At 43.3% G+C, this 23,335-nt stretch overlaps 1 protein-coding gene and 1 long non-coding RNA gene across 5 annotated transcripts in view; one reads left to right on the top strand and one right to left on the bottom strand.

Moving 5' to 3' along the window:
* The window catches only part of LOC307209504, a 197,411-nt gene that overhangs the window by 90,207 nt on the left and 83,869 nt on the right, over positions 1–23,335 (top strand). The gene's annotated exons all lie outside the window — the stretch shown is intronic.
* FGD5 (FYVE, RhoGEF and PH domain containing 5) overlaps positions 1–23,335 on the bottom strand; it is a 134,896-nt gene that overhangs the window by 49,038 nt on the left and 62,523 nt on the right. For all 4 annotated transcript variants that reach the window (XM_079964490.1, XM_079964491.1, XM_079964489.1 and 1 more), the window contains exons 4-5: positions 9,477–9,535; positions 9,337–9,367 (exon numbers count right to left, since the gene is read on the bottom strand). In XM_079964490.1, coding sequence (XP_079820616.1) covers positions 9,337–9,367; positions 9,477–9,535 — 90 coding nt within the window. The remainder of the gene's footprint in view (positions 1–9,336; positions 9,368–9,476; positions 9,536–23,335) is intronic.

The following is a 23,335-nucleotide window of genomic DNA, read 5'->3' as shown; positions in this document are numbered from 1 at the left end:
TGGGCCAAACCCTAGTAAGACCCAAAGGGTTTATATTACAATTCTAGCCATGTGTACTAAGAAGTGATTCTTACTGAATTTAGTGGGGTTCCGGTGAAGATGAGGGAGAAAATCAATTCAGTTCCCATTTAAAGACAAATCTATTGAATTCACACTTTGTAAAACAATTATGAGAACCAAAATGTAGCCATCCATTGAAATTCACACTTATCCAAATATTGTGATGCAGGCCTCCAAACAAACAACGTTCACAAAAGTGAATACATGAGGTAAAAGCATGCATTAAAAATGACTATCTTAGTGAAAACAACGTACATTAGGAAAAAATTCTTGGGAAAATGTGTCTATGAGTCAAAACTGTAAGCAAAAAAATATGTTTATTAGGAGAAAGTCACGCTAAAATGCTGATGGATTTTCATGAGGATATTTTTAAAGTTGCTGATTGCTGCAGGAATATGGAGAGCTGAATTTAAGATGGGAAAAAGGAGAAACTGAGAGAATCAAAATGGACAGGTCTTTCCATCTCTACTCTCAGCTGAGTGGAGTTAGAATTGCAGCCTTAAACATTGCTTTTAATATCATTACACTTTTAAACTTGAGACAGGATATTCCATGTCCAGACATTTTGGATAAGTCCTGGTGAGAGTTTGTGTTTTTACAGACTACTGTACACAGAACAAGCAAAAATTTAGAATGTTACCAGCCAGAGTGGAGTACCAGGCAGAGTGGAGTGCAGCTGTTTTAACAATCCACCAAAAGCAAAGATTCAGCAGAGTTAATAGAAATAGCAGCCACCATCCTCCCAAAATTGTGAATGACCATTTCCCAGCCACACTGCATGCAGTATGGCAAAACATGCTATGAGAGTGCAAGAGAGTGCTTTAATAGGAAACTACCATGGCCATATATCTCATCCAAGGATGCCATTCATACATCATGCATTTAGGTACCTCTATAGATCGGGTTAGATGGAATGCAAAATCAAACACTCATGGTTTCAGTGAAGAAACTCGAAATTTTATGGCTGCTTTCAAAAACTATGTTGACTTTCCCCAGCAAGCACAAAGTAAAAGTGAAGTTTACACAGCACAGCCATTCTACTGCTACACCTTTACCACTGCTGGTAAATTAGCTCCGAAAGCTTGGCACATTATCTCCCTCCATCATTAATACTAGCACTGTATCACTTTGCCACTTTCCATTTCCACTCATGAAGAACTACACAGATACTCAAAAAATGTATAGGCACTTTCGAGCTTTTCCTCTTGAATTAATCTGGAACTTTTAGTATTTTCACCTCAAATTAATCGGGACTGTTACTCAGTCCCATGAAACACACCATACCAATCTAAGAGAGCATTGATTATTCGTCTTTCAAGCTCTGAACTAAAGGGATTGTATCCAACTAAGATCCACTGAAATGAAAGGACCCAAATTAGTCATGCCCATGAATTTCAAAGGGTATACTCTACTCTGAGTAAAACTAATGTTAGATACAACCCATGGTGTCCTGAAAATCTGCCTCCCCTTTTTTTGGGGTGGCGGTAAGGATCCATTCTATCCCTGAAAAAGTGGAGGTAGATTTTCTGATGGTTTGCGGGGTGGGATTAGGATAAATTCTGAGAAATATTTGAGGGTGGGTGTGTTTGGCTAACCCAAGTTAGACAAGGTGGTTGAGGGCTTTTTTTAAAAAAAATATCCCCCCTTAAAGAAAGATTTGGGGGGTGGGGGTGGGTAGAGACCAGTGCGGCTGCTGTGAGCAGCCACATAACCAACCAGGGTTTCTATGCTCTGTGCTTCCTGGAGCCTGGGACAGACTTATCATGGAATTCACTATGTGACATGATGCGATGTAGTTTAACTCCCATTGTAATTCTGTCACAGGCTACAGAACATGCAGTGGGGTGGCTGTGGAGTTGTACAGCAGCTGCAAACAGCTGTTTGGTCGTGTTTTTTAAATTGATAATGATAATCTATAAAAATGAAAACAATTTTGGCCATCTCATCTAACTAAGGAAACATTTTTTAATGCTGTATTGTTTTTAATACTCAATTGGGAGCCACCCACTGTAGCTGAGGAAACTCAGCCAGATGGGCGGGGTATAAATAATAAATTATTATAATATTATTATTATTATTTCTCAGAATTCCCCCTCCTGTGTTTTTTTTTTTTGGGGGGGGGTATTTTTGCCCCACATGAACTGAAAAAAATGGCCTAGCCCTATCCCAAATGGTCCCAGACATACGGTAATTACTTTAAGGGCTGTCTGCTTCTATATTGACCTGCTTGGGCTTTAATATCTGCTTTGTCCTCCTTGCCATCAACTCGGTGTATTAAAAAAGTGAGCATTTTCAATGATGGTGTCAAGGCTCTGGAATACTCTCCAAGTGGAGACAAGTCAGCTTCCTCCTTATTGTGTTTTCGAAATAGGCTTTCATGTATGAATCTGCTGCTCTTGATTTTAAAAGTGACTGCTGCTTTTAGATATTTAATGTGTATGTTTGTAATTGTATTATTTTCCTTTAATCTGAAATGTATTTTTTCTTTCTTTCTAACACAAACTACTCTACCTGAAAAAGAGCAAGATTTATCTAACAGGAGAATTTTCCAAAACATGTACCACTCTCCATGTGGGCTGGTGTTTGGTGGTTGAGGATTAAGGCTGATGTTCACGAGTCTATGTCAGAGATGCACTAAAAATTTTCAAATGTCAAGGTTCACTTTGAAAGCAACGCATTCAGCTGAACGAATCCTAGGTGGGAAAAATGCTCACCAAACATTCTCACTGCTTCAGTGCTATTTGGTGTCCTTTTTTGTCTTTCTGGCTGACACTGGTGCTTCTCAGCTGCATTTTCACTCCTCTCACAGTCCTCATTTGCCCACACTTCTGCCTTACTGACTGTGGTGACCCAGAAACTTTGATAATTTTCATCCATGATACCATCGCATTACACAATGTGTTGTGGTGTCACTGAACAGATCAAGTGGGTTATTAAAGCCACTGGTAACAAATGTGGACATGTGGACATGTGGAACCACATTGTGGACATGGCAATGTGGACATGTGGAACCACATTGTGGTGAAGAAGATTTAAGCAAAAAGAAAATGTTGCTGTAAAGAACACCACCGAAACACAGATGTGATCACAGGTGCTGAATATAGCAGGAAATGGAAGGTGATTGTGAACACTCACAAAAATGAGCATGAAATGAGGCAAGTAGTGTTGGCTCATTTATCTTCTCTTCTATTTGTCTTTTTTAAAAAAGCAGAAGGAACATTTGCACTGTGTGATACATCTGTTGCTGCCCTTTACCATTTCAGTTTAAAGGTTGACAGTATTGAGAAATCCAAGAATTTCTCTAGATTATTTCCCCCTGAGAGTTCACTACACATCATCACACTATAGCAGCCAAAGCTATGCCTCAAATCTGTAAAAAAAAAAAAAATCACTTAACGAAACTCAAGTTTTTCTTTTCTCATGGATTTCAAGCAAATGTTACTATATTATTAATTGCCTCAATAGATGTGTGATTATAATTAATTCTCAGACAAATGAATTAATTCCAGCAGCCAGGATGGCTAGCCTCGCAATGATTAATTCTGCAAAACCAAAGCCTAATAGTAATGCTGTAAGCATCCATAAAAAGAAAAAAAAATGCTGTTGCCTAAAGTGCTGAAAGCCTGGGAAACCATTAATCACAGGTAAAGTACTTTTGCAGTCTCAATAACTCTGATCAATCACAGTACCCGAAAGGTCTCCAAATTCATCATCTGAAAAACACAGTCCAAGAAAGAAGAGGGAAAAGGTACCAAATATTTTTTAGTTCATACAATTCCCTGCTAGATTCAGAACTGAGGAAAGAACTAGAGCCATCCAATTACATTCTAAGTGACTCGTGAGGCTCAAACCGGAGTGTATGCTCCTGGCACTATTTCTGCCATTAGAAAAATTGCAACTGTTATTTCACATTCACAGAGCGCCAGCTATTTTCTAGACACTGTGTAGAACATAAATGTGACATAGTCCTGAGACCTAAGCAAGAGAATTTGAATCCCAGCATTTTGTAGCTCTCTGTCTCTCTCATGAATGCTGGAAGTGTCAATTAGTCAATGGCAGCATTCAGATGTAAAAATAAACTATGGCTTATTACACTAATGAGCTTGGGACTTGTAAGCTCTCTCTTCCTCTTCCCTCCACCTGTGCAGCTGCACAATTGAAAAGTAGTGCAGCATTATGTCTGAACCTTAAATGCTGGTTAATCGCAACCAGGGCCAGCCCAACCTGAGGTGAACCACAAAATGGCACACATACTCCACCAGGGAAGAAGAGGTAAGTGAAGATCTACACCAGGAATGGGGGAGGGGGGATAAATGGTGGGATGAGATCAACAACACCTATTTGCCAAGAGGCTGCTGTGGAAGTGGCATTGCGGAGCTGGGGGGCTGCCAAGGAGAAAACAGGAGACCATGCTATCAGTATGGTCAGCTAACCAGAAAGCCTGATGTCTTCCTCATGTCATATGTACTTGGTGCACTGATTCAGCAATTTGCGCTGTTCTTAGCAGATTTAAGAGACCATGATGGCACACAGAGTACAAGACAGTCTCTAAGGTGAGCAAGGACCAAGCTACCACAGTCTGTGCTTTGAGCTAAGCTGAGGCATTTCTGAGGGTGCAGAATGAGTGGCCTTGCACGGCAGAGAACAGCAACGCTCTGAAATCTTTTCATTGCCCACCCCTGTTTTTCCAGTTGAAGATGAGCTGCAGTAAATTCTAACACAGCAGACACAATTTGCCTACTATCCTTCAACTGCTGGGTGGAAATTAGGTCATGGATTGTGAACTCAGTACATGCACTCACTCATTCACTCACAAACTTGCGCACACACCAAAATCAAATGAGGCTAAGCACTGGCAAACTGTACAATGCACGTTTCAAATACTGTACCAGTAGGCTGTTTGCAAAGTACTTGGCCAAAGGCCAAGAAGGGCTGGCACACATTCTCTCTCTATGTGTGTGTGTGCGTTTAAAGGAGGGACACTAAGTAGTTGAACAGCCATTTTGGCTTCCTGTTCCCTCTGTAAAGACCCATGAAGAGTTATTTTCCCACCTGCTGACTAGGAAAAAATGAAGACGCAGAAGAATAAATGAATCAGCCAATTGCAGCTGAAAACAGCCTATTGTTCTCAGATGTTATATCCCTCTAAGCTTTTGTCAAGTGCTTTGGGCACTGTAACATTCAACGTATTTTTTTCATTAAGACAGACTTCTCCCATTCATTGGGAGATTTCATTAGCAAAACAAGCACTTGATTAGTCCAACAGGACTTTCAATGCTGTCCAAGAAACCCAAGGCAGAAGAAAGTGTGCTTTGGCTCATTGCTCACTAGCGCTCCTAATCATTTCCAGTTAATTATTACTGGCTCAAATCTCATGATGTTTGCAACACATGTAGCATTGTATAGCTATATTCATTTTGGTCTTCATGCTTAGTGTCTAACCTATTTCTGTCTTTCTAGCAAACCACTGATGCAAAAGCAAAATGACAAATGGAAGGACTTATGATGGTACTGAAAAAAATCTTCTTGACAAAGAAGTTTCAGCTCAAATTCTGAGCCACAGTGGGGTTGAGGGGTGCAAGGGGGGAATCACCCGGCAAATTCCATGGGTGGGAGGAGAAATCTGTGGGAAGCTGAACCTCCCACCACTTCTGGAGCTTATCTCCCAGCAAAATTTCTTGGGCTTGCCCTGTTTGAAGTGGTGCCTAGTGACAGTGCAAGTTCTCTCTATGGTGTTTGCTTTCTAGTGGCATATATGTGAGTCAGCACTTGATTCTGCAGTCATCATATGATGAACATGGTATGGATAAACTCTCCACTTAGTTTTCCTCTTAATTTTGCCCAATCTCCTTTCCCCACAATTTGTTGAACTTCTTACTAATACACTGTGATCAAAGCTGGATGAAGAGCAGCTACACTTCCAGATTAACATCATACACTTTATTTTTGAGCCACACCAGCTAATATAAAGTTTGAGCTCACACAATGTTTCCACTCTTTCGGTTGAATAGCAGAGTGAGTATATGGAAATGTCATCATTTTGGCAATCAATCAAACTATTAAGGTCCCTGCTGAAAGGCCAAACTGATTCAGTTCTGCTGAATGGAGTGGGGCTCTGCTCCGATTTGCGGGGGTGGGGGGGGGTGGGGAGGGTGTCAGAGAAAAGATAGTGTTCCTGAGACTTTAAGGAAATAAAAAGGTTTTTTCTTTTTCTAAATGAAGGTTTGGTGCACTTTTGTTTGCTCTCTTGAGATGTAACAGAAGACACAAAGTGGTTTTTTTAAAAAAAAGAAGTGTCCCCCCCCCCCCCCAGAATGTTGAATTGACAGGAACAGTGATGATGAATCAGAAATAAGGGTGTCTAAGAGTGTGCCTGGGGACGCGGGTGGTGCTGTGGTCTAAACCACAGAGCCTAGGGCTTGCTGATCGGAAGGTCGGCAGTTCGAATCCCCGTGCAAGTAGATAAATAGGTACCGCTTTGGCGGTAAGGTAAACGGCGTTTCCATGTGCTGCTCTGGTTTCGCCAGAAGCAGCTTAGTCATGCTGGCCACATGACCCGGAAAAACTGTCTGCGGACAAACGCCGGCTCCCTCGACCTAACGGTCAGGTGTACCTTTACCTTTTAAGAGTGTGCCTAGTAAGGACAAAACTACCTATGTTAAAATAGCTGACAAGAAGAAGAAGGAATCCTAGGGGTGTCAATCCCCCCTCGATATGATACGATACAATAATCTTTATTGTCATTCCTCCCATACACAAAAACGAAATTGAAAAAATCTACACCAGACATTCAAAAACCAACAAGCCTGCTATCCCAGCTATCCCAGCCTGGATATCGCATTTGGATAGAAACTATTTCTCAGGTGGCTAGTCCTAGTCTTTATAACCCTGTACTTTCTTCCAGAAGGCAGAAACTGAAAGCGATCATTTCCAGGTTGCGCACTATCCTGCACTATCTCTGCAGCTTTCTTATGACACCTGGAAGCATAGATTTGATCCAAGGTGGGAAGAGTGCACCCAATTATTCTCTCCACAGTCTTTACAACCCTGGACAGCATTGTTTTCCCCCTGACCGTGCAGCTCCCAAACCACACAGAGACCATAAGTTAATACACTCTCAACAGTACAATGGTAAAATGCCATCAACAGGTCCTTTGAGAGATTATTTTTCTGGAGAATTCTCAGAAAATGTGTTCCTGTGCTCCTGTGTTCTTAATATCAATAAAATTGGGGTGTATGGGGTGAGGAAAGGGGTAGCACCTTTGGTGGGGGAACATTTCATTTCATGCTCCTTCTGGGATAGTTTGTCCACCTTTGGTTCTCACCCTGCGCTCAACTTTCACCTGTGGCTCCTAGAAGCTGTCAGTATGCTACAGCGGCCAAACCCCGGGAAACAGCTTTGACTGGCCAGCTAAAACAGATGAAGGTAGCCAATGGGTATCAAACCCTCAGTGACTTAGGGACATCCCCTGCATGCAAAGACAGGCTCCAGCAGATGGAGCAGACGAGACAAATAGTGGGTCCAATGGTCAAAGAAGGCGGTTTCTGCAAGTGCTGTGAAGTGAGGGGCAGATGGGGTTCATCCACTTGGGAAGGTAGCCCATCTAGCAGAAAGAAAACTCTGATCCTAGATCTCTGCTGCCTTGCAGAATATCGTCAGAAGCATACCCTGCCTACACAAATCCAGAGCAGTGTCCCTAAAACAGTTGGATGGCGTCTTGTACGCCTCCTTCCAGCAACGCCTGCAGCCAAGCAGGATGTGGTTTCCTTTGGACCACATTAGTGAGGCCGAGAAGGGGGTCTTGTGGTCTGAGCAGCCCAGGACCTCGATACACACTGCCCAGGCATGCACCCTGAGGAGGTCACTTTGGTGCTGCTAATGCAGCAGTTTGACTTCACCCCTGGATGCACACTCCATTGTCTCTTGAGACAGACCAATGCCAACAATGGAAAAAATAAAAAGCAGATGAGGCTTTTTTAACATCCCTTTCCCCTGCATATCAATCACAGGCTCTTAAGCCCAGGACAAGCCCTAACAGCAATGTTGATTGGAGAAAAGTATTGTGTAAGAAGTACGTGAAAAGGGAGAAAAATGAAACAGTCAGCTGACATCCCTGGCAGTGGGAAATAAGTAGCATGCTCTTCTAGCCTATCATTCCCCCCCCCCCTTTTCCTTGAGCTATGTGACATCTGGTCAACCCCATATTACACAAAGATTTCTGGAAAGTTCGTGAATTAAACAAGGCAGAAGTGAAGGAAGTGAGTGGTGAATATCATCAGCTCAGACTCAGACTTTCCACCAGAAGGACTTACACCACAACAGGTGGGGATTGTTTTGCGCAGAATGGTTGATAAGATAACAGGTTGAGGGAGGCCAGAGCATTACCAGACCACCTAGCCACTAGTTAATAGGTGCTTGTTCCAGACACTGGTACTTTAGGGTGACCTCACAGAGATTCACCCATTATTTCCCATAATGCCATCTCCAGTGAGAACTCCATGCCATTTACGTACAGTGCAATTCTAAGCTTGTCTATGCAGAAGGCAGTCCCAATCAACTCAACGGGGCTTATAGCCTAGAAAGTGTGATTAGGACTGCAGCAGTGGTCAGTTAATTAACTGACTTATTGGTTAACAACGAGCTATTCGACCTTGTAATTATAAATTTCCCCCACACAAAATGATTCATACAATAAATTCCCACTAGTGCAAAAATGAGAAAATGTCTTTTAGATTAAGAGATGATTTATGCTTTTGGCTCCACAACAGACCTGTGAACTGCAAAGGTCTGAGATCCAAGTGGGAGCTGACTGTATTTCTCAACCATACAAAATATTTGTTTGCACAGAGATAGGGGAAGAATTCGCTGGAGCCATCCCATGCTGACGAAAGCAGCTCTAAAGAATTATTCCTTCTTCCCATCCCAAAGTTGTAAGGAAATACTCATACAATGCCTCCAAATTTCTTTCTCTTCTGTCCATGAAATGGATTTCAAGAAAAAGTATGTCGTTTTAGACAAATCATCCTACCAAGCTGTTCGGTCAAAGTTCTATTCCGACTGATGAGGAACTCGAGAGTCTACACGTCTGGCACATACAGAGCAGCATAGCTTTTATCACAAGACAGATTCCTTTGCAATGGTCCAATGAGCATTTCTGCATGACAAGCCACTCCTGACAGAGTTCACCTCAGCCTCTTCAACTGCCCTTTCTGTCTCCTAAATTATACCTAAGTAAGAGAGCAATTAGGTTTTGACAATTAAAATGATTTACTTACCATATGTAACAGCCGGAGCATCTCCACATATCTGTGGAAAGAGACAGTTTTATTAATTGTCAACCAGCTACCGCTGAATAAATCAATGTGCAATGCACAGCCCAGCTTACTGCAAACCAAATTTTAGCTGGTGGACTTACTCTTTCTCTGAAGACACAAGCTCCTGGGCAATGAGGTGGGCTCTGGATTGTCCTTCTTTCTGTACAAAACAAAATAAACAAAGGTCAAAAATTCTCCATAACAGAGAATGTAAAATAACAGAGAATCCTCTCAGTCTGAACACTCTTTGGACCTGGTAGTCAAAGAACATCAAAGTACTGTGGAGGCGAATCTTAAACTTCAATACACACCTGCAAACCAACACAACATATACACCCCATCATAGTATCTGTCAGGTAGAGGAATGTGCAAGATCTTTCAACCATTTAATATGAAAAGGTTGGTTAATCTTTTCCATATGGGGCAAGCAGGCACAACTGATGGGCCACATCCTAGCTTCTGTCTGCTAAGAGAATGAAAAAGGTATTTCATCCATTTAATGCAAAATGTTGATTAGGTGTTCATCTTTTCCCATATGTGAGACACACGTCCAAGGGGATGACATACAGGAGAATGACTGCAGGAAATATAAAGTATGGTGTATAAATTATGCTTTGCACTTCTGATTTGCTTTTTCAAGGAATGTTAATTTCTAAAGATTACATGGAGCTGGTTCTCTGTACGATAATTACTGCAAGGGTGACATTTGAGAGCTATTGGGAAATTCAAAATAATCTATTAAAACAGCATGGTTAATTTAGCTATAGATTATTACTCTATACGTAAGGAACAAAGAATGCTCCAACTACCGCACAACTGCACTCATTTCACACGCTAGCAAGGTTATGCTTAAAATTCTACAAGGCAGGCTTAAGCAGTATGTGGACCGAGAACTCCCAGAAGTGCAAGCTGGATTTCAAAGGGGCAGAGGAACCAGAGACCAAATTGCAAACATGCGCTGGATTATGGAGAAAGCTAGAGAGCTCCAGAAAGACATCTACTTCTGCTTCATTGACTATGCAAAAGCCTTTGACTGTGTCGACCACAGCAAACTATGGCAAGTTCTTAAAGAAATGGGAGTGCCTGATCACCTCATCTGTCTCCTGAGAAATCTCTATGTGGGACAAGAAGCTACAGTTAGAACTGGATATGGAACAACTGATTGGTTCAAAATTGGGAAAGGAGTACGACAAGGCTGTATATTGTTCCCCTGCTTATTTAACTTATATGCAGAATTCATCATGCGAAAGGCTGGGCTGGATGAATCCCAAGTCGGAATTAAGATCGCCGGAAGAAATATCAACAACCTCAGATATGCAGATGACACAACCTTGATGGCAGAAAGTGAGGAGGAATTAAAGAACCTTTTAATAAGGGTGAAAGAGGAGAGCGCAAAATATGGTCTGAAGCTCAACATCAAAAAAAATGAAGATCATGGCCACTGGTCCCATCACCTCCTGGCAAATAGAAGGGGAAGAAATAGAGGCAGTGAGAGATTTTACTTTCTTGGGCTCCATGATCACTGCAGATGGTGACAGCAGTCACGAAATTAAAAGATGACTGCTCCTTGGAAGAAAGGCAATGGCAAACCTAGACAGCATCTTAAAAAGCAGAGACATCACCTTACCAACAAAGGTCTGTATAGTTAAAGCCATGGTTTTCCCAGTAGTGATGTATGGAAGTGAGAGCTGGACCATAAAGAGGGCTGGTCGCCGAAGAATTGATGCTTTTGAATTATGGTGCTGGAGGAGACTCTTGAGAGTCCCATGGACTGCAAGAAGATCAAACGTATCCATTCTTAAGGAAATCAGCCCTGAGTGATCACTGGAAGGATAGATCGTGAAGCTGAGGCTCCAATACTTTGGCCACCTCACGAGAAGAGAAGACTCCCTGGAAAAGACCCTGATGTTGGGAAAGATGGAGGGCACAAGGAGAAGGGGACGGCAGAGGACGAGATGGTTGGACAGTGTTCTCGAAGCTACAAACATGAGTCTGACCAAACTGCGGGGGGCAGTGGAGGACAGAAGTGCCTGGCGTGCTCTGGTCCATGGGGTCACGAAGAGTCGGAAATGACTAAACGACTAAACAACAACAACAACAACAAGGAACAAAGAAGGAAGGCAGAAATGGATAATTTCAGAAAGAACAGGAGCCCCTTCTTAGACAAAAATTGTTCCAAGTTCTAGCTATTTCTTAATTTACTATATGACAGAACAAACTAAGTTTATGATGTTTATTGTAACATATACAGAGGGTCAGCTCCGGAAAAGATGGGTAAAGTTATTGCCACCACATTCCTTGCTTTTGTGAGACATAGCATTCCCCTAGAATCTCTAGGGTAGGGTTCCCCAAACTTGGATCTCCAGCTGTTTTTGGACTACAATTCCCATCACCCCTGACCACTGGTCCTCCTAGTTAGGGATGATGGGATGGTGCCAATGTCACCAAAAGTCAAGGAAACACACACTAAAAAGGAAATAAACAGACTCTACTGACATCGCAAAATGCTACAGTGGCATAAGCTTTCTTGAAAGAGTGATGGGCAGGCAGACAGAGAGGGGCACATATGTATATAAATAATGCACACATCCACTTGGGTACAGAGGAAGTTGCTAAACAGCAGCGCCAGAAAGCCCTGAAATGCACCCTGGCCACTCGGCACGTCCTCTACTGATGGGCTTGGCTCCGATATGCCAAGAAGCGGAGCATATTTCACTACTGACCAAGGCCCCCTCTCTCTTCTTGTATACAGTTTGTCACAGTCAGCCATTCTATTAGTGATTGATTTGTCTTGAGCCAAAAGCCAAAACACTGGTACCCCTGGTGTCACATGGCCTGTCTAGGGCGAGTTCTGAGACAGTGTCTCTAGGCGTTGCCCCGTCTTGTGTTATTTAATTGCTGTTTGTTTAACCAGGAAATGAACTCTGAGATTGACGACAGTGTCCGGAGACAGACTTCTGGGAACAGGGAGATGTAGGGAGCTCAGGTCCTTCAACTATCAGGTTCCTAACACTGAACCCAAGCGGTGGTGAAAATACGAAGATCTGCCATTTCATTTTAGAGAACTTTGCCAGCTGCTTGCTTTCTAGCCTAGAAGTAAGTGCTTTGAATGTACGCTTCCTTCCCAGACTCGTGTTTCCCAGTAGCTGCAGAGACTCCAGCCCCTGCTGTTAACTTTGGTGAGGGAAGCAATGGATTTGACACAAAGTTCTGGCTTCTTGCCTAGTCAAGCCCTGTTGCTTTTAATAGCCTTATCTTTCTCAAGATCTAAGGGCCTTTCCAGATTTCCCCTCCCTCCAAATACTTTTACCTTTAGCATGATATTTGCAACGGCTGTGCCATTAATCCAATAAGGGATAAGGAGATAAGTCCACAGAGAAGGAAAATAGTACTGGTGGTGGTGATATAATATCAGAGGAGATATGGATTTTAGCATTGGGGAGGTGACATACCAAGACTTCCAGGGGGTGGGAATTGTTTAAAAGGAACAAGCGCAAAATGTGGGACATCGGGAGGTGGTGGTATGTGCTATCCATGACAGGTTGTTTGTGTTGTTTTGTGTTGTTTTGTTTTGTTTCCAAAAAGTAAAAATCCTGCTGACCCCTCATCAGCAGTTATGATGAAAGAGGAAAGTTGAAGATAGGGGGAGAGCTTCCCCTTCTGGAATTTGCTGCTAAAATGGTTGGTTATTATTGGTTAAAGATGGAGCCAGTTCAGAAGAGGTGGGTAGACTTTGTTATGTTAGCCACCTTCTTTGAAAGGATTTGAGGAGCAAGAGAGTGCTCAGCCTTTCTAAAATAAAATGTTATTTAAAAAGGTTTAAGTTTCAGTAAATGGTGTAGCCATGAATGCATGAGATACCGGTACCTTTGTGAAGTCAAAACTGCACTGCCGAATACACTGAACAACCACCAAAACATCAGTTGGTTCATAGAGAAACATAACTTGCAACTAGAAATTTATACTCTCTTAGCCCAAGTCCTATTTACATTTAGTTAGAACCAGAAGCGTTTGAGTAAAGAACAGGCTTAAGTGTGCATAAATCTCTTCATATATGCTATATGAGAGAAGCATGTGGTGGAAATTTCATGCCCGTGTCAGCCAGCACAACGTCCCTCTCAAGGCTGTTTTTCCCTTCCCTTTGTCTTCATCTCTGTATGCTCAGGTGACACCCCAAGCAGATAAGACAGGAAAAGGCACAGACAGCATGGCTATAACAGAGACTTGCCCCTATATATGAAACACATGTGTCTTATTGATATTGTGCCACTGTCTGCCAAAGGGATGAATAACAGAATAAATATCAAGGAAATGCAGGCTAGGGTCTGATGTGAAGCATTAGCAAGAGCAAATGTGTTTCAGGAGGCCATTAACGCTTTGCAAGCAGCTCTTCATTCATTCATGAGGTGCTTACCCTTTCTAGTACAGGCACTTTTATGGATAACATCCGTTCATCATTCTTGGGACAGGAGAGCCTTAGCTCACTAGTGACACAGCTTCCTGTTTTCCTATTCCAGCCTGTTCCAGGTAGCCATGTCTGAGGCAGCTACTATTTTCAGCTGCTTACTGATTTGATAAGAACCTGGAAAGCCACCTGCTCTGATGGGCAGCAGTTTTCCAGGGTTTCAGGCAATGCTCTTTCCCACCACCTGCTACCTGGAGGTACCAAAGATCAAAGCTCCAGCATGCAAAGCAAGTGCTCTGCCTCTGAGAGTTACTGTCACTCACCTAAAGATGATGTACATGCTAGGGAGGCGGCTTGCAATTCTGAAACAGTGCAATGCCTTAAACCAGCCTGTTCCAGTTGCCTTTTTGGTTTAATAGACCTGACATATGCATGACGGAAAATAAGAAGGTAAAAGTGCACAGCTCTCAGGGGCACCAGGCTGAGAGTCTGGGGCCCGAGAGTTGAGTCCGGGGAAGAGCCTGCCCATCGGTCGGAGCGCCGCAACGGGCTCTTCTGCTGCAGGTGGCTCTGCGCCACAAGTTCGGGGGCAACCGAGCCAGCAAGATGCTGAGGTGGCCAGCCGGCTCTGCCCTCCTACGCACCTGGGACTGGGCAACCGGGGGGGGGGCGATCTTTGCACCCTGGCGCCGCATGTGCTTAAGACAGCCCTGTGATCAGCCCTGCAATCAAATATAGGACCTGTACTTAGCCAAGTTATAGCAGGATGGGAGAGAGAGAGAGAGAGAGAGAGAGAGAGAGAGAGAGAGAGACTTCACAAACCTGTAAGTTTATATTGGGCAGTACGACAGTTTGGGAAACCCTCCATTTCTCGAGGAGTTAAAGCAAAGACAGCAAATTTCTGGAAGTAATACGCTTGGCTGTAGTTTTTTCTTGCCACTGAATCCAAGAGAGATAGGTAACCCTACCACTACCATTGGCCTCAATGCCTCTTCTGACCCCGAAAGACTGCAGCACTTTGATTTGGTGGCCACTGGACAAATATAATTATTAGAGGCCTGTATTTTATAAAAAGACATGCAACCAACCTACTCCACATATAGTAAATTTGCTATTTGTGTGGGTTTGGAGTCAAAAATGGCAGGGGACAAATCTCCAGAAGTTTCTTGTTTTATTGTAATGGGCGAGGGCATATAATGCTGGTGAGCCAATACCTGCAGTATTTCCACTGACCTTTGTACCTGCTCTACCACTCTAGATATCACAGTAGTGCTTTGAAGGCAGTGGTAGCATTATTTCTCTGGGTGCCATTACCCCAAGCCTGCTATCCACTGGTGGATTTAGGCTATGAAACAAGTAGTATTCAGAGGGAACAATTCAACATGGCACTATGGCAATTGTTCCTTCAGTCCAAGCCCTGTTGTGCTGGTGGAAGTCCTTGCATGGGCTTCATCTAGCGAGACTAGTTCGTTCAATCCCACTCGGAGAATTAGTTCACTATGGCAATACAGGATGGGAAATAATATCAGGACAGTAGTGCTGAATCACAGAAGGGTCAGTTGAACCTAAAACCTATGTGCCTCAAAGTTAAAAATTAAAAAATGCAAACTGGAAAATTATGTCTCCTGCTCCCTTTCTTGGAGGGAGGTATATCACACCATCTCCTGGGAAATCTGTTTAATTATACACATCCTCTTTGTGGGGTGGAGTAGGGGGAGAGAAGCTTTCTAAATCTGTCTCTTCCTTAAAGGGACGCAAAACAGTCACTCCCCAAATACATAGCTTATGCTCGAGGTTTTCTTTTTTGGATTTTTTAAAAGTATGTGGGCTTGCTTCATTATACGAAGGTTAAAGGTTTGCAAAACAGAATGATTAATGGAGCCTGGAAACCAATCCCACCCAGTAGAAAGATAAGAAACGGCAAAGACAATTTGACGTGCTGCAACAGTGAGGCTGTTGCTGCTTGGCTCTCTGCAAAATCTCTGTGGCCTAGCCTGCTATTTCCTCTATTTGCAGACAGATCTGTTCTGCATGCTGCAATTGTTCACCATCCTGTTCCTTGCTCTGTGTTGTTGCCATACATTTCTGGCAACTCACTAGGGCAGGGTGGGGGTTATGGTGTCTCATTCCCACTGATGACCACGTATCAAAGATGTGAAATTCTGAAGACCCCTCTATGCCTATTAAACCGTTGTTGCACCCAGGTACATTAAGGTTTTCTAAAATGTAGAGGTTTTCCTTCCTAGACAGAAGGACCCACCAAGAGGGGACACTAGTCTCAGGCTTTATTTTTAAAATATTTGGCACCAGCTTGTCACATTGTAAAGACTTTTCCAAATTTGAAGCCAACACAGCAGATAAGATGTTGACTGCCTTTCCCTGTAGAGAGACAGGAGAAGTTGCGAAAGGGAGCCTGTTCTTGCATTTTCAAGACTTTATTAAGAAGCCCTACAGCAGCATTTTCAAAGCTTTCCTTGGGAGGTGGACTAAGAGTGGTTTAAACGAACGGCAAGAGAATTGCCACTTGGCAAGTTTTAAATTAGCCTCGCTGGGTTTATTTTATTTCTTTTGTCTCTAAACCCATTAAACAGTTTGGCCTCAGCACTAGGAGGACAGCAATTGCAGATCAACATGCATTTAAATTAATTAGTATAGGTAAATGAGCATGCAGATAATAAGGGCCAGTATCTATTTTTCCCCCTAGCAGAGAGAAGTAGAAATAATATGATTTGAGGTGCACAGGGGTAGCACATGGATTAAAATGTACAGGACTTGAGGGGACAGCAGGCTTGTGTTTGCTGGCCCTGGCCCTGCTACTGCCAAGACCTCTACATACTGTATTTTTCCATGTGTAAGACTAGGTTTCCCCCCTAAAAAAATAATGTCCAAAATTTGGGGGCATCTTACACATGGGGGCCATCTCCCTCATTTTCTTAAATCAGATGGGGGTTGTCTTATACATGTGGGCATCTTATAAATGGAAAAATACAGTAATCAGGATTCTCAGTAATAGTGGGAACCTACATGCAGACCTTGCCTAGGGACGGCCCACCCATGAGGTGAGGTATGGCAGTAGCCTCAGGTGGCAGATCTGGCCTCAGAGAGCACATTGATCCCTGCTGCAGCTTTCTCTGTTGCCACCTGCTGTGGACTCTCTGGCCTCCTTTTGTTCCCCCACCACCTTCAGCAAAGTGGGGTGTGTGTGTGTGTGTGTGTGTGTGTGTGGAAGACGCACTGGGAGATGTGGTGAGGGATGTGGAGGAAGAAGAGGAGAAGGCATGCACCTCCCAAATAAGTTGATTAACTGGTACATAAAGGTACAGACAGGTTGCATCTTACATTAAGTTCATGTGGATCACTGAAAATTTAGAAATAAATAAAACTGAAGCTGAGGCTCCAATACTTTGGCCACCTCATGAGAAGAGAAGACTCCCTGGAAAAGACCCTGATGTTGGGAAAGATGGAGGGTACAAGGAGAAGGGGACGACAGAGGACGAGATGGTTGGACAGTGTTCTCGAAGCTACCAGCATGAGTTTGACCAAACTGCGGGAGGCAGTGGAAAACAGGAGTGCCTGGCGTGCTCTGGTCCATGGGGTCACAAAGAGTTGGACACGACTAAACAACAACAAAACAGGGCAGGAGAGCAAGAACCCCCCACCCCAGGAAGGTCCATCTGAGATCTCGGGGGAGCCCTCAAGGAAGCCCACACACAACTTTTCCATAGCTGGGTCTCTGCCTCGTGGGGCAGGGTGGAGGGCAAGGTGTGCTCAGCGCCAGTTTTGGACAGGTAGAGATGGTTGTGTGGGGCCCTTCCCAGGTTTTACGTGATTTTACTTATACACGTGATAGCCAGGAACATAACCCCCGAGTAAAATGAGGTCTACCTATACAGGCAGTGCTGGATTTACGTAGAAGCTAAACAAGCTATAGCTTAGGGCACCACTCTCTTGGGGGTTCCCAAAAAAATTAAAGAAAAAAAAATCTGGATGCACATTTCCAGAATATAAGATAACAAAACAAATAAACTTTGATAAAATACATATTTTGTTATGTGCAAATGGCTTTAGATACCTATTAGGTCCATAAATGGTCATATAGCATATATTCAACACAAAAAACAGCACAATTTGTTGTTGACAAAGGACAGCGGGACATATAAAAGGCCCCATTACCTTCAGTAGCTATGGGCCTCATCAAACCTGTATACAGGTGCTGATCTGAATTTAGGCTTCCCACAGTCTTTTGTTCAAACGGAGCAGCCTTTGCTGAAGGCCTTGAATTAACAAAGCTCCATGTTTGGGAAGTATGTTTATGGGGTTTGTAGATTATATGAGTAAAATTGAAATGGAATGTGCAAGTCAGATGCAGCTCTCCAACGCCTAAGGGTCCCTGAGGGTGAGAAATTTCTGGTGCTTGTAGGTGATAGTTACCCCACTGAAACCATTTGTGTGTCTACAATATACTCAAATGGGTATAAAGAGACACACAGGGAAGGATCTTAATGCTCCCCCCGCATTTTTTTGTTTTTTACTCTTAACATAAATGGGGCTTCCCCTTGGAGAAGAATCAAGCTGAGTAGACATGCAAGGGAAAACATGTGCTGCTCCTAGCTCCACATTTCACATTAACTTTTTGCCTTGAAACCCCAGGCAGCAGTTAAGTATAATGAATGTGACTTTTTTTTTATTTCTCCTGCACTGAGACTAAATGGCAGGCAGGGCCATCCTACAGCTGCAAACGACTTTCTATAAATCCAAAATCACGCTTAATTGCCTCTATTATGACCTTTAAACATCTGTATCCTGAGTTTTGTCTTTGTAAACATTAGCATTACTGCTGAGATCACATTAATCCGCTTTAATCTTTACCGTGAAATCGTTTTGCTTCCCATATATAATTTTCAGCTGCTCGTACAAATGTATGCATCTATTTTCTCCCAGATACAATGGAGCAGCCATGCCAGTTTTTATGCCTTCCCTGTTCACTGAGGATAAGAACATGTCACTTGTTGGACCAAACTAAGCTCAGATGTTTGCTGCTTGGTTGGGGGTGATTTGTGGCATTGACTGCATGCGAGGAGTAGATTTAGCTTGCCCCTGGTTACTATTGTCCATGTGCTTGGCACCTGAAATGACGAGGCAGCCCTCCCGCAAAGGGCTCTCCTTATCTCAGGCTGAAATGGTAATTTAATGAGAATTTCAGGGAAAGGAGGTGTTTTTGTGCCCCAATCTGATGCTTGCTTCCAGCAAGCTTTTTCTTGAACAAGCTGGAAAAAGGCAAGGTCACCTTTGCTCAGAGCAATGGAATAAATATATAAAAGAGACACACATGTGAAGAACGGCCTCAATATGCCTCTTAGGTAGTTTTTAGCTGGGTAAAAATCAGCTATAGGGGTCTATGTGAAGGGCACCCCTTTCTCCAAGGAGTAGCACGGCAATTTTAAAAAATGACAGCGTCCTGTTGGAAATTTGCTAGCCCAACACCAGCTGCCAGGGATTCTCCCCCTCCACCATGGATCCAACCTTGTTAAGAAGATGCAGTTTTAAACAAAAAACCTCCCCTAGAATACAATGTGACTCTGGGGGTGGGATGGGGGGGGGACACACACTATATATTATATAAGACAAACTACATATTATTATGGGGAAAATCCATGACGTTCTGGATGTCCCAGAATATTCCTTCTTTTTTAAAAACAAAAATGTTCTGCACGAATTTGCCAGGTTGATTGGAGTGATGGGGCTGCAAAATGAGAGGGGGCCCAATCCTTGCCCCAGCATCAGGTCTGGGATCAAAACTGCTCCCTGCAATCTGCTGTTTTATACCACAGGGGGAAATATTTCTTCTTTGCTTGTACAGTGGTACCTCGGGTTAAGTACTTAATTCATTCCGGAGGTCCGTTCTTAACCTGAAACTGTTCTTAACCTGAAGCACCACTTTAGCTAATGGGGCCTCCCGCTGCTGCTGCGCTGCTGGAGCACAATTTCTGTTCTCACCCTAAAGCAAAGTTCTTAACCTGAGGTAATATTTCTGGGTTAGCGGAGTCTGTAACCTGAAGCGTATGAAACCTGAAGCATATGTAACCTGAGGTACCACTGTATGTATGTATTAGCTGCCTTTAAACATAACAATGGTGTGCTGCATGCTTCATTTCAAAGAGGTTAGCTCAGAAGAGCAGAGATCCACAAGATGTAACCCAAATGTACACTCCAGACTAAGAATCAGCGGCAGAGCAAGCCAATCGGGCACCTGGGGTGGCGCACGGGCCCTACACCTAGGGGCGGGGCCAGCCGGGGCAGGACACTCCATGGGGCCTCTGAGGAGTCTGCCTGCCTCCTCTCACTCAGCCGCCCTACAGCTAAGGGGGAGGCAGCGGGCGGACCATTTGGAGCAGTGCAGAGGATGCAGGCGCCCAAGCCACCACATCACTCCCAGGAGAGACGCATAGCTTAGGCGCAGGCCCACAGTGAGTCCCGCCTGGCATTTTGTCCATGGTGATACCCTGGGCGGACCGCCCCCCCTTCCTCCACCCCTGCTAAGAATGTTGGGGTTTTCTTCATTTTTTAAAGTGTGATCAAGAGCCAAATTATGTCCCCAAATTTGCAGAGAGGTCATGCCTAGGGTGGCATAGTCAGAAGTGGCTGTTGCTTTGGAACAGTGTAGTGATTCTATGAAAACACAAAGGCACTATTCAGCCAAATTTAAGGGATGGTGCTTAAGTCTCTCCCATTCAGTGAGACGAAATTAAGTACGTTTCACCTGATTGTGCCTTTGGCTACTTTTAATATATATGCTTAGTTGTTTTTATTTTTAACAGCCCCATTCTAACCAGTATAAAATTACATGCAGAGACATAAGGGAATCTAAGCTCACAAAACTGAAGAGCAAGAATCTCTTGTATAGCAGATCCTTCCCACCCTCAGTAGAAGCACTGTTAATAAAAAAAAGTACACTTTCTGGATAAAACCATAGATCTTATCTGCTAGGTGATCTCATGCCTTTATTCAGACTGATTTTCCCCTGGGAGATGGAAACCATAGACTAACAAGCAAAACATTAAAAAAGAAAACCAAAAACTTACTCTTGCTTCCAGACCAGCCCAAATACTGTTTTCACAAGATTAGCTCACTTCCAAATCCTTGATACTATTTTTGGCATCCAAACCTACTCAAGTCTGCCAATTCTCTCTAAGTGACAGTGCACTGAAATTTGCTCTTGTTTTACAACTGCTTCATCTTGCGCTAAGGATTTCCCTACAAGAGAGAGACAGTACTTTTGCTGGGTACTTAGATTATTTACTTGCACTTCATCACTCAGACATGGCTTTTTGATAAAATGGCTAATATTGCAATCCTTCTTTACATGTGAACGCAGAAGGAAGTTCCACTTAGTTCAATGGAACCTTTTCTGAGCTAAGTATATATGGGACGGAAGCCTAAAATTCTCTCAGAGGGATGAGAGTTTTTTGTGTGAGAGCCTCAGAAAGTTGTAATATATAACCAACTATGACAAGCGCTACGTTATGGTATCAGTGACATGCCATCCTTCTTGTTCACTCCTGTCAGGAGTGTCTCTGACAGCATTCATCTTGGGAATTTAGAGAATGCTAAATTTTATCAGTAATTCTTAAGAACTGAAAGGTCTAGGAGGAAGTGTCAGAAAATTTGTGGTGGTGGTGGTTGTTAAAATTTGTATACCGCCCTTCATCTACAGATCTTGGGGCAGAATTATCACACTGACCAGAATTTCTCCAGTATTTTCCAATCCATGTCCATAACTTGTCTGAAACCTTAGGGGAGGCTGTCTCCATACAGACACATAAATACTAGACTAGCGAATGACAGTGTCTGGGCATGCTTCCTCCTCCAGCAGTGAGTGACACTGCAAGAGTCTTCAGGGTGAAAGCCTAAGGTGATCTCACATTGCGAGCAATTGATAGGGAGCATAGCAACCATGAGCAATGAAGGGGGTGTTTTTCAATTGTTGATGAGCAGTTTAATGGAAAAGATGGTTAGGCGCTCCTATTCTCTGCTATCCTTTTTTTAATGACGCCTGACATAAATAGTTAAATAAGACATTTTGCTGCCTGAGGGAGGCCACTCTGTTGGATAGCCTGGAATGCCAACTGGACATGCAGCTGAATCTTACTTCTACATCAGCAATGGGACAGCAACCTTCACCACACTTGTGGGCAGCAGGCTAGTTCAGGGGGTACTGGGCTGGCTCTGTGCCTGACGCACACAACTCTGTCTTCTAAAACTGAGGAATGCCTAAGCAGGGCTCAGAAGGAATGGCCAGGAGGCTGCTGCCATTGCTCCTCAATCTAGAATCTGTTGTCTGAAGTGGCTGCCTCACTCTTCTAATGCAGGGATAGCCAAGCTAATACCTTCTGGGTGTTACTGAACATCCATGGCCATTTGACTTGCTGTATGGGACTGATGGGAGTCTAATAATATCTGAAGGGCACCACCTTGTGCCTAAAGAAAAGGCTGGCCCTGCCAACTACCTGAAACCTCAGCCTAACAATGAACTAATTTCTGTTTTCCTGGTTCCTTTTCACTGCAGAAAATTGTATTTTGACTCACGTTGAACTTCTGCCTTTGCCTAAAGCAGAACAGTCATATATTTGGCCCAGGCATAAGACTCAAACTTCCAACATCTGCAGCTAATTTTCATTCAGCATCATATGTTTCAGCAATATCTTGCTTTCTACATGATTCCGTAACTGGGCTGAATGCAACAAAGGGAGATCAAAATTAAAATGGCAGGGGCACTTTACAAACGCTTCCCCTGTATTCTCTCTGTATGTCAGCCATCTGACGGCCTACTCAGTAGTGGCACCCTGGCTGTGAAATGCTCTTCACAGGAATGCTCACTTTGCCCCTACTCAGATTTCATTAAAGTGCCAGGCAGAAGCATTTTATTTTCCTAGGCTTTTTTTTTAAAAAAAAATCTTTACATTGTTCTCATTCTACTTTGTTTTATTGCTCCCAATGGCTTTTATACTGTAAAACCATCAGCTTTTACAATATGTTTTATTGCAATCTTAACTTTTTGCAGGCCACATAGTGAAGACAAAGAAGTAAAATGCGGGCATGAGTGGAAGAGCGAGTGGGAAAGATAGAAGGGGGCAGGCATACCCTCCAACATTTCTCCGAGGAAAATAGGGACTCCCATTCCAAAATGAAAATTTTACTATTTATGCCCCACACTTCTTATTGGGTTGCCCCAGCCACCCTGGGCAGCTCCCAACATACATGAAAACATAATAAAACATTAAACATATTTTTTTAAAAACCCTTCCCTATACAGGATTGCCTTCAGATGGCTCAGGAGTTGGATAGCTCCATACCCTCCAACATTTCTCCAATGAAAATAGGGACATCCTAAGGAAAAGTGGGACATTCTGGGATAAAATCAGACACTAGGATGGCTTCTCTAAATCAGGGACATCCCTGGAAAACAGGGACACTTGGAGGGTCTGAGCAGGCAGGACAATCAAGAAGGCTTCTTCCTTATCTTGCCTCCTTCATGTATACATCTGCCTTTCTCCT

The sequence above is a fragment of the Podarcis cretensis genome (assembly GCF_951804945.1).
Source record: "Podarcis cretensis genome assembly, chromosome: 2".
NCBI classification, from domain to species: domain Eukaryota; kingdom Metazoa; phylum Chordata; class Lepidosauria; order Squamata; family Lacertidae; genus Podarcis; species Podarcis cretensis.
Note: the sequence above shows the minus strand (reverse complement) of the source record. Positions and strands in the feature narration are given on the sequence as shown.